Here is a 17,151-nt window from a genome sequence, read left to right as displayed (position 1 = left end):
AACACTTCTTTTTCTGCCTCATCTCTGCCTTATTTTGCTCTCCAAAAACAACAGGGGAGAGACAGTCAAAGACATTGAAACACCTTCTTGATGGACCTTCTCAAGGCACAGCAAAAATTAATAATTATAAACCTCATTTATATTTTGACAGACATAGTTAGCTCCATCAGAGAGACAGAGCCTATTATTCCGTTTTCACCCTGAAGGAGTCCCTGTCTGCCAAACTGACAAATGTCCGCCAGCTCAGAAGACATTTCTAGCATTAGCAGGAACCGTCAGTGTGTTGTAAGTTTGACAGATGTCTCCATCAACATGATGAAGCTGTGTGTCAAACTTACATTTCTGTTTTATTTTATTTTTTAAATGCCAAAAAGTGATCTTCTTTTAGAAAAAAAACCCAAATCCTTTCTAAATTTGGTAGGTGGACATACAGTCAAAACACCGTTGACTCTTAGGGGGTCATTCCGACCCCGGCGGGCGGCGGGCGGAAACCGCGGGGGTCATTCTAACTTTCCCGCTGGGCCGGCGGGCGATCTCCAAAAGATCGCCCGCCGGCCCAGCGGGAAAGCCCCTGCAAAGAGGAAGCCGGCTCCGAAAGGAGCCGGCGGATTTGCAGGGGTGCGACGGGTGCAGTGGCACCCGTTGCGATTTTCAGTGTCTGCAAAGCAGACACTGAAAATCTTCATGGGGCTCTGTTAGGGGGCCCCTGCACTGCCCATGCCAGTGGCATGGGCAGTGCAGGGGCCCCCAGGGGCCCCACGACACCCGTTCCCGCCATCCTGATCCTGGCGGTAAAAACCGCCAGGAACAGGATGGCGGGAAGGGGGTCAGAATCCCCATGGCGGTGCTGCAAGCAGCGCCGCCATGGAGGATTCCCTGGGCCAGGGGTTCCCCTTTTCTGACCGTGGCTTTACCACCGCGGTCAGAATGGCCCTGGAAGCACCGCCAGCCTGTTGGCGGTGCTTCCGTGGTCCCCGGCCCTGGCGGTTTGAAACCGCCAGGGTCGGAATGACCACCTTACTCCTTTGGGTCATCGCAGGTGTTTCCTTGACAGACCTTTCTCTGCTCTCCAGTCCTTCAAGCCACACCACCCAGACTACAAACAATGACTGAAATCACAGAGCTCCAGGGGAAAATCTCATTACTCACTTGCCTGGCTATCCCTGCCTACTAGCACAGAACATTGTAGGCCAGGGGCATGACAACTAGTGGTGTGACTGGTGCAGTGGCAAAGGGATCCAGAGATGGGAAGGGGACCCAGATTGTCCTGCACCAACAACACTATCAGAATTTTTGAAACACAAAGCCTACCTATAGTTTGGCTTTGTGTTTACTCTTTGGATAGGCTGGGATTAGGAGGGGTAGAAGGTAAGGGGGGAAATAATATGGTGAAAGAAAAGAAATGAAGAGAAGAAAACTACATAATGGGATGCATTAGGATAAGAGACAAAAGAATGTGAAAATGGCAAGGGAAGAGGAAAAGAAATCGGCACAAATAGATGTCAGAGAGAAGGTAAGAAGAAGATAAGGGAGAGTGAGAGAAGAAAGAGAGAATAAGGAGATAGAAAAGGGGGAAGGAGTTGAGGGATGGAGATAGGCAGAAGAAAAGACAGCTAAAATGGGGAACTTTGTCAGCGAATAAGAAGGGTTGCAGCTATCATGAGTGCAGCAGGTGCAGTGATAACAAGGGCCAGGGGTGCGACTGGCCTACCATAACCCAATGACATCTTTATTTTAAGACTGGCTCAAAGGCCCATTTTCCTTGCTTGCATTAGAACCTACGACACCTGGGTTATGCCGCTGCAGCCGGGGGATTTTCCTCTCCTCTTACTTGAGCTCTATTGTGTGCTCTTCACTCAAGTGTAGGCTACATATCAGTGTATGTTAACTCCAGTATTGAACAGCTCACTGGTAATGTCCCACTTTGAGTCTTATCTACTGAGCAGTCTTAGTTTGCAGATGATGTTATTGATTTCAAATTGGCTCAAAGAGAACCACAGACAATGTCCCTCATTACGACTTTAGCAGTCTTTTTACAAGAACGCCAAAGTCGCAGGTGCCAGAAGACTGTCAGTGTTGGCGGTTCGAAGACCACCATATTACGAGAAAAGTCAGATTTCTGCCCATTTATGGGTGGAAATCTGAAACCGTCAGCCTGCTGACGTTGGAAAAGATGCTTTTCTACCTCCAGCACAGCACACCAACAGGACACCACCCGCTGTATTACAGTACATAATATAGCGCAGCGATTTCCTGAATGGTGGTGTGGAGCTGGCAGAAGAAAATGCTGAGACCCATCCCCTCCCAGACGACCCCCTTACCGAAACAGGTAGGTGGACCGTCCGAAAGGGAGGGAGGGAGTGGGGTGTTGTGTGCATGTATGTGGTGTCTGCGTGTATGTGTAGCGCTATGGATGTGGGTGAGTGCGTTTGTGTATGTATGTGTGTGTGGAGGGTGTGCATGTCTGAATGGAGGTGGAGGGGAGGGGGTGTCAGGGTACGAGTGCGTGTGTGTTTGTAAGCAGAGGGGTGGGTGTATCTGTCTGAGTGCGTGTTTGTGTGCGAATGGGGGTGTCTGAGTGCGTGTTTGGGAGCGAGTGGTGGTGGTGTCTCGATGTATGAGTTTGGTTGGGGGCATGTGTGTGGATGGGGTGTCTGCATGTATGCAGAGAGGAGGGGGGTTGTCGGGGTGCGAGTGAGTAGGTGTGTGCATTGAGATGCATGAGAGTGGAGGTGCATGTGTGTAAGTCTGCGAGTGAGTGCGGGTGTCTGTGTGGATGCGTGCTGATGAGGGGGTGCATGTGTGCAAGTCTATGAGTGAGTGGGGGTGTCTGTGTGGACGCGCGTGGATGAGAGGCGTGTGTGCAAGTGTGCGGATGAGGGGGGTGTCTGAAGGTGTGTGGACTTGTGGGGATGCCTGTACTGGCGACAGGAATGGAGATTCCTACCACCGGGTGCATTACCACCATGGTTTTCGTGACGGTGTGACCTCCACAGAAAGTCTGGTGGCATGGTGACTCAAAATACAGCTGGCGGTCTTCCGGCTGCCGCTGGTCCGGAGGGGCAACTACCCTGGTGGTACTGGCGGGGTTATGGCGTTTTAGCGTTGGCCAAACCGGCAATGTCATAATACGGCAGTCTTAACAGCCGGCCTGCAGCGGTAAGACCGCCACCGCAAGTGTGACGGTCTTCAGACCGCCACATTCGTAATGAGGGCCTATGTTTTTTCAAACATAATGGTATTACTTTTAATATCTGCTCTCTAGCACGTTTTTGATCAATGCAGCTTCTTTTTATTGGGGAGTTGAGCTGGGCAATGACATTCTCAATATTTCATTGACGTCAGGGCCTCAGATTACCTTAGTGTTGACACCCTCTCAGTACTACTCACCTGATCTGCTGTTGCAGTTCTGATTTGATGAATAATCTCCTATCTGATAGACTTGTAGCCACAGATTCTTTACCTTAGAATTATCCCCAGGTGTCTAACTGAATCTGGAGAATTTTCATGAGTAGTACCCCTGCACACTGGTAGGTGGCATCATTCGTATCCACGTGGTGCATGTCACCAGAAGTGACTCGCACAATGCTTATATAGGCACCATCCCAGCTTTCAGACATTGGTTCTTTTCTTTCAAAGCCAGTCAGTGTAAACCTGAAGAGCGCTACTCCCAGACATTTTCGACTTTTGTCAAAGTGTTTCTTTGATATTTATCTCCTGGTGTGGCAAGGATGTCCACAAGGAAGGCTTGCTTTAAGCCCTGTGGTTTCTGTCATTGGCAAATGTTGGTGATGGACCTGCACCTTGTCTGCCTATGGTTTCTTGAGCACAACCACAACATCAGGACCTTCATTGATTGCCAGGCCAAGCACTCCGAGGCCTTGAGGGAGTGATCCCTCAACTAGTTGTGACAGTAGTGAAAGATGTATCACTCCTGGGATGGGGCGGCCAACTGGGAGAGTTGCAGATCAGACTTCTTTGGTCTCCAGTGGAATCCAGGCTCCACATCAACTTACTGGAGCTCCAGGTGATCTGACTGGCATTGAAAGCCTTTCTACTCTTCATCAAGGAAAGGATAGTGCAGATGTTCACAGAGGACACCACCACTACGTGGTACTGCAACAAACAGGGCACGGTCAGGTCATGGACCCTTTGTTAGGAGGCCTGCACCTCTCGACTTGGCTGGAAAGTCAGGGCATATATCTGGTGGTTCAACACTTGAAGGGCTCTCTGAAAATCAGGGTGGATTAATTTAGTCGAAGATGCCTAGCGGATCATTAGTAGTGTCTGCAACAAGAGGTAGCACACGGGCTCTTTCAGCATTTGGGAGAGCATTGGCTAGATATGTTCACCACCGCTGAAAGCAGCAATCTCAGCACTTCTGTGTGCTGAAGTTTCCAAAGTGGCTTCATCTCTGAACGCTTTTCATCTCGAGTGGAGCTTGGACCTCCAGTAACCTTTCTGCCCATACCACTCCAACCCACAGTTCTTGACCGGCCCCAAGTCATTCTTATGGTACCAGACTGGACTTGGAGAGTTTGGGATCCAAACTTTGGAGCATGGCCATGGTCCTCTGACAGGCTGCCTCTTTGGGAGGGTCTCCTGTCACAGCGGCAGGAGAAAGTGCTCCATCTGTACCTGGCAATGTTCCACTTTCATGTGTGGAGATTGAGCAGCAGCTGCTGATGGCTATCGACCATCCACCTGAAGTCTGCAATATTATCTTGTCAGTCGGGTGTCCCTTCACCAAGACGATATGTCTGCCGGTGGGGCAAGTTGGTGTGCAGAAAAGCAAGTTGATACCCTTTTCTCCTCCCTTTTCTCAGGTCCTTCTATTTATTTTTTCTCTTGCCCAGCAGGGCTCTGCTTTTGACACCTTAAAGGACTGTCTTACTGCCATCTCAGCCTTTTTGTGGTTGCCAGATCAGACATCCATGCTCAAATTACCTATTGTGAATAGGTTTTTGAAAGGTCATCAACAAATGTTTTCACCTTCACCCTTCATCATGCCTCAGTTGAGCTTCAATCTAGTACTCACCTTTCTGATGTGAGCTTCTTTTGAGCCATTAAATAGCTGTCTTCTCAGGCTCCTTGCCATCAAGATGGCCTTCTTAGTGGCAATAATAAGTGATTGGAAGGTCCGTAAGCTCCATGCTTTAACTAAGCCTCTGCACCTAAATATCTTCCCAGACTAGCTTTTTTTTCTCACTAGAGTTTTCTTCCTGCTGAAAGTTGTCCTTTCCTTTCATTTAGGCCAGTCCATTACCCTGCTTACTATTTATGCTTTCCAGCATCCCTTTAAGGAAGTGGAGTGACTCCACCAACTGGACCCAAAAAGAACAATGTTGTTCTAACTTTACCCCACAAAAGAGTTCCAGGTGGACAACAAACTCTTCAGGAGTATGTCAAAGCGAAGAAGAGGAAGGCTGTGAAGAAATTGACCATTTCTCAATGGATCATGCTCTGAATTAAAATCTGCTATGCACTGGCCAAGAAGCAACCCCCTGAGGGTTTGCATGCTCATTCCACCAACCAGGAGTTCTGGTTTTGGACATCTGCCACGCAACAACATGGGTTTCTCAGCACATGTTCACCAAGCACTACTGGCTGGATAGTTGGGTCTATTGGGATAGTCACTTTGTTGTTCCGTCCTATAGTGCTTTTTAGTGTGTAAGAGTTTCACAGACCAACCTCTAGGGATGTATTGCTTGGCTATCTATTCTAAGGTAAGAGTCTGCAGCTGGAACTCTCTCTCAAATGAACAAGTTACTTACCTTCAGTAATGCCTTATCTGATAGAGACTATCTAGCTGCAGATTACTTACAGACCCACCTATCCTCCCCGCTCTGCAAACAGATGTCTAGGAATAGTTTTTTCCCCCTTTAAGGCCCTAGTTTTCCACACCATTGGTCAGTGCTCTTCATGGCTCCATGGTCCTGGCATGGAAAATAAAAAAGGAAAAAAAAGAAACTGACAGCGTGCTGTGATGGTGCATATATAGGCTCCACACACGTCTCTTCCAGCATGGATGACGATGATGCCACATGGCACCACCTACCATAGTGCAGGGATACTGCTCACTAAATATTTCCGGATCCAGTCAGACACCTGGGTGTAATTCTAAGGTAAGGAATCTCTGACTAGTAGAGTCTGCTGGACCTAGCCCTTTCTGCATTCCCAAAACGTTTACCTTTGACTTTTTGCTGAATTCGCTTTTGTTGGCTTTTAGATTTTGTGCACTTTATCACTGCTATAGTGCTTGTGCTCACTTCCATAAACATGGTTTGATTGACATTCATCTACTTGGCATATTTATTTTTCTTATAACTCCCTTGTAGAATGGTATACCATATACCTGGGGCCTATAAATTAAATTCTACCAGTGGGCTTGCATCCGTTATTGTGCCACTCACTTAAGTAGCCTTCTAAAACATGTCCCAAGGCTGCTATTGCAGCCTGAATGCAATATTGCACTGCCATGTCGAATTGGCATTCATACCCCCTTGCCAAGCCTTAAACCCCCTTTTATGACATATAAAGCAGTGCTAAGGTAGGCCCTAGGTAGCCCACTGGGCAGGGTGCTGTGTAATTAAAAGGTTAGACATGTACTTTTAAGTTTGACATTTACTGGTAGTGAAAACCCCTCAAATTTGTTTTTCACTACTATGAGGCATACCCCTCCCAGAGGAGAACATTGGAAATTAATTCCTTATTACATGTAATAAGCTGTAATTCCTAATTGAGAGGAGGTAGTTATGTCATGCTTGGTACCTATAAATTGTAATGGTAAATCATCCTTAACGGTAAAGTCTGATTTTTCATTACAATTTTGAAAATGCAGCTTTTAGAAAGTTGCAATTTTCCTGCCTTTCTGTGCCTATAGCCTCTCTTCGGTCACATGACTGTGTGTACCTGACAGTTAGACTTTGTGAATTCCTCCCAGACAGTCACACAATAGAGGGATCAGGTGTGCGTCAATGGTCCGTCTGCTGACTGAATCGGGGGTAGCAGAGCTCAACATCGCCCCACTTACACCTGAATAGACTGAGATCTGCCTTCATACAAAGGGCCCAATAACCCTGTATTGTCACTGAAGCCAGCTTGGATCACTAGACTTCATTTTTCATAGTACGCTACACCAAGAAGGACACATCAGGAATATGGGGAAAGGAGTCCAATATTGATTGAAGTTGATTAGGTAGGTGAAATATTTCATACAAAAAGGTACTCACGTTTACTAGTCAAGGCTCTGGTTCTGAACAGTTTGAGTTGTAGAATGCCCCTCTAGTTGGTCTTCTCAAATCCTAATTGGCACCTCTTAAAATGGTCTTGTATGCCTCTGCAAGATATGTGGTTGGACTCACAAAAGGGAGCACATAACCCCAGTGCTACAGTGGCTTTCTCTGGAAAAACATGGACATTTAAACTGGCTCACATAACATACAGAACTTTCTGTTTCAACACCCCTAAATACTCGGCAAGGAAAATCAAGATCCTTTGCAACACTTAAACCTCCATCGGCAAAACAGACACCTGGGAACCCTTAGGGTTATATAGCAAAATACACTGACACAAGCCTTCTCAGAGGCCACCTCAAAAGACTTGTACTCTTAGTTAATTGCTTTGTGAAAAGCTACCAATTTGTGCACTTTCATAATTAAACTAAAAACTTGGCTGTATAGGAAGTTAATATAGTGAAATGTCAAACACTAATACAGGTCATGTAACCTCCATCACAAATGTCAAGTTTCTCAGATTGTTGGTGTATATAGTTTGGTCTACATATCATATTATTGTTTACAGCTTTGCATTGCTTTACTCCCTACAAACTGGGTCTAAACTTTAAAAAAACATATAAATACAGAATAAAAAGGATAAAGACCATGGGCCAGTGCTGGGAGAGTCTTGTTCAGCTAAACACTTCAACTTCCTTGCAGTCTTTATTCATTTGGTAAATTCCACTGTGCTTTCCAACAAAGGCCCACAATCTAATGCTCTATACGCTCTGGAAGGGGATTCTTCAGATCAGACCCTCCACCAGGTCAGTGTTTCATTGTCAACGTTTCTTTACCTTAATCAGAAGGTTGCTAGCAACAGAACTAGAATCTTCCCTCAAACCATGGGGGTGGTAGTCATTCAGACTCTTTATCAGCTCTCTCTAAATGAAGAGAGGCAGACAACAGGCTACAACTTACTCAATCTCAGTTCTCCATTGTTCAACTTCCTGTGTTCTCTCAATGGCATTGGAGAGGTGCTGTCCACACAAGGGATAAGAGTTCAAAATAAGCACCCTTAGATATGACACCTTTCTCGGATTGGCCAAAAGAAGGAACTCAAGCAATTGCAGAGAACAACTTAAAGTTTCCTATTTCCTTTTGTTAGCTGTCCTTGTGGAAAGGAAAGCACACAACCACGAATGTAATATCAGGGACTCCTGCCATTCTCACCTGAGCTTGCAGATTCAAATTCATCACCTGTTCAGGTGTATTGAGATGCTGTGCACACTCTTCATAGAGACAGTCAGTCTCACAACATAATATGTGCTTTGGGAGCTATTTTTGCCCTCATGGAGAGTTTAGAAGACCCTTTCTACATTGAGAGGTCTGATCAAAATAATGTTTAATTAATATTTGAGTCATGCTATTCCTAGCACGAATCATCAAACGGGATTATCTTGTCTTACTCACTTCATACGTTTGAGGGGCCCCTTCCTGAGGGGAGATTCTTGCCTGTAGGAAAAGCTTTTTCGGGAGAATAAGCATCAGACACTCTTTGGCCCTCCTCTGTACAGAGTGGGCCCTTCTGCATCCCAGAAGGGTCTTCGAATCCTCTTTTCTAAAATAAAATACTCCTCCTTTGCAGCATGCATAGCCATTCCAAGGGATGACTGAAACATTTCCCTAACATGGGTCTGGTCAGGCCACTTATTTCATTGAGTATTACCTTGGGGTCATAGATCAGTTTACCTCTATTTTCTGACCGGCTTTGCTGTCTCCGATTCTAGTCAGTCACTGGCCATCTACAAATGCTGGATGTATTAAAGGATGGATATGGAGTTGCCCTTGGGGGGCAAATCACCTTTCCTTTAGTCAGATATGACAGTCCTGGTCAACCAGGTAGAGAAGGACAAAGCCTTTATAATCTTCTTGGAGTGGGGGTGAAGTGCAGTTCGGGGCAGGTTTACATCCTGTGGCCCAGGTGACCATAGCAGAAGTAGTCTTTTGAGGGCTTTTCACAGACACTCTTCCCCATCTCAGGGTCTTGTCATAAATGATCAGTCCACTTGGGCTCCTTTCTCTGCAAAAATCCTGGGACACAGATGACTACAAGCTTTTTTATGGGTAGAATGTTTGCCGAAATTATTCTGCCTACCACGCCTTCACATGTGTTTTATCCTGTTATTAACACCTTGGTCGGACTTCATAGCCAGTTTTTGAGATCATGAACTTTGGTGGCTGAAAGCATGAAAAAAGGTACTTTTCCATGGCAAATTTAACAAACTCTAAATGTTTTTCCATTCAGCTATTTAAACTTTGATAGCACCTTATATCCAATAATTTCTTGTCCTATGAGACTCATTTGCAGTCTACTTAAAATTAAAAAAGTACTGGGTGGGAGTCTTCTCATACCTCCTGAATAATTAATCTTTCCTTTTCCGTACTTCTACCATTTACCCAAACCAAATTCCTTGATTCTTCTGTACTCCTGAGAGGCAAACATCTTAGCAAACGTGTGTGGTTCAGGAATACCAACTATGGAATGTTGCTAAACCTTAGTATCTTAGCCAAAATATTAAGGAAAAAATATTGCTAGGTATTTATAGATTGCCTAAATCTAACTCCATATATATGTACCTTGAAAATATATAGATCTCTTCAGAGTACATACATGAGGATTTAAGAATAGTACATTTATACTTCTTTCTTTGCACTTATCTGTTGATATTTTTGTCCTCAATATTTAGGCTACAATATTGAGGTAGCACGATACTCCATACTTGATATCTGTTCTACAACCCAAACCTGCAACTTTTTTCCTGGGTAAATATTAACACATGCTTACCCACAGGATGCATCTCAGCTACGTCATTTATGATGTGATGGTGAGGCAGTGAAGGATTCACAGGGGTAGGTAGAGCCAAATGACAATGGGAGTGGGGGAGTGGTCTGTAACTTCAGTTTCTTTACAAGTTCATAGACTCTGCCTCTCCTTTTCTTTCACCTTATATTTGGTATGCCCCACTCTTTATGTGCCTCATTTGACTTTGAATCCTTAACCTCTATTTCCACACACACATGAATTAAGCCCCTGAACCACACTATCATCAGCCAGCATGGTACTACCATCCCCTGCACCAGAGAACACTGGCAACAACCACAACACTTTCCCAGCCCTGCACCTCTCCCAAAGAACCTCACTATGATCCCCAGGATCACAGTGTTGCCCAGCACTGCAATAACAACAATTCTACCACACAACACAGCACAATTATCAACACAACTGAATTACCATCACCCATCACTGCACTTTCACTTCCCATTCAACAATTACCATGATCTAGAAATACAGTGCAATCTCCAACATTGCACTGACACCCATGCACCTCACTACTACCTATGTTACTACAAAACAATCCACACACTACTACACTTTCAACTATCGTAACAGCTCAACCGGACCCAGGAAGTCACTGTCATTTTCAAGCATTATTCTACTCCACACCACTGCAATACCACTCTGTTAGAAAATGGGTTGCTGGTTGTCAGTGGCATGCACCCTGAACAAGAAGGAACCACAAACTTAGTCAGGGTAAGTCACAAACACAACCTAAATTAACACGTACTCAACCTCTAGTAGCTTGGCACAGAGCAGTCAGGCTTAGCTTAAGAGACAATGTGAAAAGTGTTTGTGCAACACTTCATACAGTAAAACAGTGAAAACACCACACAAAACGATTCCACACCATGTTAGAAAATATAACTTAATTTAGTAAATAAAACAAGACCAAAAAAAAAAAGATAATCCAAAGAGTAGGACTTGAGTTAATTTTTAAACAATACGTTGTAGAAAAGCGCGTAGACAGAAGAAGCACCAGCTGGCGATATCTGGTCCCACTGTACTGGGAAAAAGTCAAAAGTTTAGGCCAACCGCGATGGAGCAAGGGCCTGATTCAGGGACCCAGTGAGGTCCACTGAACAAAAGAACCATGATCCTTGGCTTGAGCTGACAAAAATACGGGTTGCAGCTGAGCAAGGTGACGGTGTTCCCTATGCAGTAGGGGTGATGTATCAATTTTCTCCACGCAACAGCAGTGATTCAACGTTTCCGAAGGCGATGCAACAGTCCCGAATGCAATGTCTTTTCTGCCCTGGTAGCGTAAGATCCATAGATTCTGAGGGTGATACATTGGTTCCACTCCACACAGCAATAAGGATGTGTCGGTTCTGATCCATGCAAAGGAAAAGATGCACTGGTTCTGATCCCCGCAGCAGCGAAGATGCCCTGGTCCCAAAGAAGATGTGTGGATTGACTGAAGAAGAATCTCAGGCCTCACATCCAAGGGTCTAGGACTGAGGGGGCACCACTTGGCAGGGCAGACTCATTGATGGCAGAGTACAGGTGCAGATGCGGGTAACTTGGAAGTATTTTATATTTCTGAGACTTCAGAAAACAAGAGAGCGGTCAGCTGGACCTCGGAGTCACTCTGGGTGCTGGGATAGAGAGATGCAGGTCCAGTCCTTTTCACTCCCAGGCAAGAGGACATCAGGTCAGCACAGCAAAGCAGCATTCCAGCAGAGTGGCAGTCCTTGTAGCAGCACAGCAGTGCCTCTTCCTGACAAAGTACTCACAGGTCCAGAAGTGTACTGAGTTGGGTGTCTGAGGTCCAGTACTTATGCCCACTTGTGCCTTTCAAGTGGGGGAGACTTCAAAGAGAGGCCTTTGAAGTACACAGAGTTCCTGCCCTTTCTGACCTGGCTCCAGACTCACTAAAAGGGATATTCAGCCTTCTGTGTGGGGACAGGACACATCTTAATCAGGTGTGTCAACCTCTCCCTCCCACCCTGGCCAGGATGGTCCATCAGGATGTGGATGTTCATCAGTCACACCAAAGCTCCCTTTGAGGGACTGGACCAAGCCCAGCTGTTACTCACTGGAGATGTATATTTAAAGACAGGCAGAAGGCAGCAGTGGCCATATGTACGAACACTTTTTCCCATAGACACAGAATGGGTAAAAACCTTTGCTACATCTGGCCCCAAATGACTAGAGTAAGAAAATGCCAACTTTCTAAAAGAGACATTTTCAGAATTATAATTTAAAATCAGACATCACCATATGTTGTGATGTTAAATTCTTATTCCAAAGATACCAAACTTGGGTGTCATTTCCCGTCCCAATTGGAAATTTTGCTTACAAAAATATACAAGGCAATCCACATATTATCCTATGGGAGACATAGGCATTGCAGTAGTGAAAAACACATTTAAGAGATTTTCACTATTAGAGTATGTAAAACTTAAAAGTACATGTTCTAGTACATGAATACACTGCACACTGCCCTTGGCTGTCTAGGGCCTACCTTAAGGGTGACTTTTATGTGTTAAAAAGAAGGTTGGGTCCTTGCAGATAGGTTAACCTGCCAGGTCGACTTGGCTGTTTAAAACTGCAATATCAATATAAGTACACTGTTCCAAAAAAGAGAGAAGACAAGAGAACTTATTAAGTTCTATTCAGCAAAGGCGAATCTATGCTGGGTATTTAGGAGAGCCCTCAAGCACCCACTAGGGTGACAGGTATCATCATTGGGCTTACTCCTCGCCAGACCGGTGCTGCAATGCCTGGCGGGCCACCCAGCGTTCTGGGTGGCACTCAACCGTTGTTAAATTTCCAACAAAGAAAGTCTGGGATAGAAACTGACTAAGAAACGGAGAGTAGAGAAAAGAGACAAAACTCTTAAAATTGGCTCTGAACCAATACCATCAATTTAATGAGTTAGAAACAAGGTACAGGCCAAGATTAAAACGGGAATGTAAAGAGTGTTGATGGAAATAATGTACCACTGCACTCTATAACTAGGGAAGGTAGTTTACCTAATCCTACATGGTCAACATGTTTCGCGTCTGCGGTCGGTCACAAAGTGATCCTATGACGCTTCTTCAGGACCCAAAAAAAGAACTTGTTATTAAACTACTTCTCTTGTGTATCAACAATTAATCAAGTGCAAAAAAGTCACTTAAAAAATGGAAGACAGAATATGTCTAAGTCAGTTGGTCAGTACAGTCGCCCATCCCATATTAGAGATTGGGCTTCCTAGGTCTGCGCTAGCCTCAACCAAGAAGATAGTATTGACTGACTCCTCAGAGAATCAGGAAACCTGCCCCGTGCCGCGCACCTGAACACCTTTTATACTATCCGGAAACTTGGTGCTACACGCTACTTCGTGTCCTAACAGGTTATCACCACAGGCTTATCAAGGCCTGCTATACCTGCCTTTTCTTGCAAATTCATGACCCCACTCAGCCATACTTTCAAATGGCTCATTCCTAAAAGCCTTGATAAAGTCACTTGTGTGACGAAACACGTGTTGGCTGTATCTCGTTGATGGCACTCTGATTTATAGTTGCCACAAATAAAGACACCTTCTGCAAACCAGACCTGAGACTCCATTCAACTCTTTCACTTCGACAACCCACCACCAGGGATACCTATCCCTGCAACACTATTGAACTTTGCATTCTGTGTGCTGCTGGCCTTCCTGTTTAATATTTGTCCTTGGGTACTCTGTTACCCAATTTTGTGCCTACTGGGTAGTAAGGCACTTGGCCAGATTGCACCATATTTTATGTTTACTTGGATATTTGTCGCAAAATCATTGTTTTACTGTTTAGATGTGCGGCGTCCTATCACCCTTACTACCCTTGTTTGCTGTTTCTGTACCTTGTTTCTAACTCATTAAAATGATGGTTTTGGTTCAGAGCCAATTTTAAGAGTTTTGTCTCTTTTCTATACTCTCCGTTTCTTAGTCAGTTTCTATCCCAGACTTTCTTTGTTGGCAATTTAACAACGGTTGAGTGCCACCCAGAATGCTGGGTGGCCCGCCAGGCATTGCAGCACCGGTCTGGCGAGGAGTAAGCCCAATGATGATACCTGTCACCCTAGTGGGTGCTTGAGGGCTCTCCTAAATACCCAGCATAGATTCGCCTTTGCTGAATAGAACTTAATAAGTTCTCTTGTCTTCTCTCTTTTTTGGAACAGTGTACTTATATTGATATAACAGGTTCATTCCGGGAGACTGTGTACTGGACCAATAATCTTCCAGTCCCCATTTTTTGTTTAAAATGTTTAAAACTACATACACAGGCTCTGTAATGGCAGGCCTGAGACATGTTCAAGGGCTACTTAAATGAGTGTCACAGTCAATGGTGCAGGTTCACTAGTAACATTTAATTTGCAGACCCTGGGCACAGTTAGTACACTTTACTAGGGACATATAAAGTAAATTAAATATACCAATTGTGGATAAGCAGATGTAACCATGTTTTAAGTAGAGAGCCCTGGGTAGCAGTGATAAAGTGCCCAGAGTCCTAAAGCCAAGAGGCAGGTCCAACACACTCCCAAACAATTGCAGTAACACCCCTACCACGGAACGGCTACCCTCAGTAGTCAGTAGTACATAATTGTGCTAACTTCACCATACCCATACTGTAAATTCTTTGTACCACTCCTAAAATATACTACTCCTGCATTTGCCATAATATCACACAACACCACACTGCCTGACTGCTTTTCTGCATCCGTCCACTACAAGCCTCTAAAAGCACAATTAGAAGAATAACATATGACTGCCACAGCATTGTTCCAACAGTCCCACAATGCCTGCACTACTTCTCAAACTAATAATTCCACACCAGTGGAACACAACCTCTACCACTGCATGATCACCTTGGCCTCTACATTACAGCAAAAACCTCAGCACTGTCACATCACACGACCATCAATATTCAACTTCACTTCCACGTCAAACAGCTCTGTAGCTTTTCTTAACCCACACTGCTGAACTGCATCCCACCACTTTACTGCCATCTCTCAGTACTTCAGTTCTAATCCTCCTACTATGTTAGAACTACACATCATCTCATTTTCACCCACTGCTACCTTACTGAATTTAGCAGTGTATCAACCCCCCACCACACCTTATACATTAGTGAAAACATATGAAATGCTCTTTGCCTTCTTTCTTGTATTCCCTTTTGCAAAACTCTTTATGGTGGAAGAATACTGAATACGGGATGGTAGTGCATGGTGTGGTGCAGTCCTGGAGGGCAGCCGTGTTATGAAGAGGTTGCTGTGGAGAGTGCTGAAATAGTAATGCAGCACTTGGACAAGTAGTTCAAGGGATGATAGTGCACTGGTAATGCATGCTTAAGCAATGCTAGAATGGAGTAACCTGGTTGGAGTGCACATATACAACATTAAGTGACTTTGTTGTCCTGGGACCATGCAATCAAAAACAATTCCTATCCCAGCAGAAAATAGATGAATATATCATAATAGAATAACAAACATTTGCAATGGAATGGGTATCACATTTGTTCGACTTAGAGCTATTAGCTTTGCAAAATCCTAACCAGACTTTTCTTGCCACATAAATTGAAAATTAAAATTAATAGTTATACATAAGCGAGCCAATTCAAAGCACCACGCCATGAGCATGAGCATGAAGGAGCACACAAAAGGAAACAGAAGTTCGCTCAAAGTCAAATGTATCGGCAGTTAGGCAATTATCTATGTAACAGGGTCAGTGTCATGCAAAGCGCTTGACTACTGCCCAGCGAGATCGCGCTGTGTAGGAAATAAAAAGAAAAAGTAGTCCAGAAGCCATGCGGAAAACATGGAGCCTCGTCTGTTTTCAGTAGTTTACTGGTGTGGTGCTGTAGAAGAGGGCTAAACACCGGAAAAGACATGACATATGCATGCCTTTCACAAATGAAATCAAGCACATTTTAAGTCCACAAACCAATAAACCAACGAAACTGATGAGCGTGACATGGTGCAACAGGGGCCAGAGTACTTGTGCTCTACCCTAAAAAGGCAGAGGTAGCCATCAAACGAAGAGGGGTTTGAAAGATTTCCTGAAGGTCAGATAATGTATTTCCTAGGTATTCAGAGGCTGAGCAAGCAGTTCAGTGTTTACAACCCAGCACTTTGAGTGCATGCGCCACATCATTGAGAAATACAAATCTGTAATGATTGGAATGATTCAAATAATGTAAGCAACTTGTTTTAAACTTATGCTCCTTTCCAGTCAATTTTTAGCTGACTATATTATTTCAGACACGGAGATCTCCAGGAAAGAGGCCTGTTTGAGACCCAATGAGGAACACAGCCCGATGATGAAGCATGCCACCTTTTGGTGGGTGAGAGCTTGTGCTCCAATAAGTTAACCCTTCTACCGACTGACTAGGGCCAATTACCTGATATAGTAATCTGGAAAAATATCTTGGAACAGTACATCTTTGTTGCCTATTGATAAGGGGGAGAGTGTGCACCTGACCATAATTTCTTGTAGTTATTGTACCAGAGCTTAGAAAGGGATTTCAAAACGTGAAGTTCTTTAAGGGATATGTGTGCTTCTCTGCAGTACAATCTTCTCTGCATTACATTTATGGACATATATGGAATGCCAGGCTTTTAGGCAGTGCTGGATTTCTCCAAGGATGAAATTTTTTGACATATTTGTGTGGAAGCAATACTTGTCTGTAATTTGCCTTTGTAATTTTCTCATTTACAGATAGGTGAGCGAGGCATTAATCTTTCTGGCGGACAGAAGCAAAGGGTCAGCATGGCTCGGGCGGTATATGCTGACAAGGAAATTTACCTGTTGGACGATCCCCTCTCCGCTGTCGACGCCCACGTTGGAAAGCATATTTTTGAAGAATGCATAAAAAGAAAACTGAAGGGGAAGACAGTTGTCCTAGTTACTCATCAGCTGCAGGTGACATGTAAATGGCATTTCATTGAAATCAACCCACTTGCAGTGTGTGATATGTTGGTAAATTAATCCTTCGTGACATGATTGCACGAATGACATAGTTCTATCTTTGTACCCAAATGAATGTTTTTAAATGCTAATATGTGCTTTGTGCTCTG

At 44.5% G+C, this 17,151-nt stretch overlaps 1 protein-coding gene across 1 annotated transcript in view; it reads left to right on the top strand.

Annotated features, from left to right (window-relative positions):
* The window catches only part of LOC138268264 (ATP-binding cassette sub-family C member 12-like), a 1,444,059-nt gene that overhangs the window by 911,673 nt on the left and 515,235 nt on the right, over positions 1 to 17,151 (top strand). Inside the window, exon 15 of the mRNA XM_069217748.1 lies at positions 16,793 to 16,996. Coding sequence (XP_069073849.1) covers positions 16,793 to 16,996 — 204 coding nt within the window. The remainder of the gene's footprint in view (positions 1 to 16,792; positions 16,997 to 17,151) is intronic.

Source organism: Pleurodeles waltl, chromosome 12 (assembly GCF_031143425.1).
Source record: "Pleurodeles waltl isolate 20211129_DDA chromosome 12, aPleWal1.hap1.20221129, whole genome shotgun sequence".
Lineage (NCBI taxonomy): Eukaryota > Metazoa > Chordata > Amphibia > Caudata > Salamandridae > Pleurodeles > Pleurodeles waltl.
The sequence above is the reverse complement of the archived record's forward strand: the minus strand, read 5'-3'. Positions and strand labels throughout refer to the sequence as shown.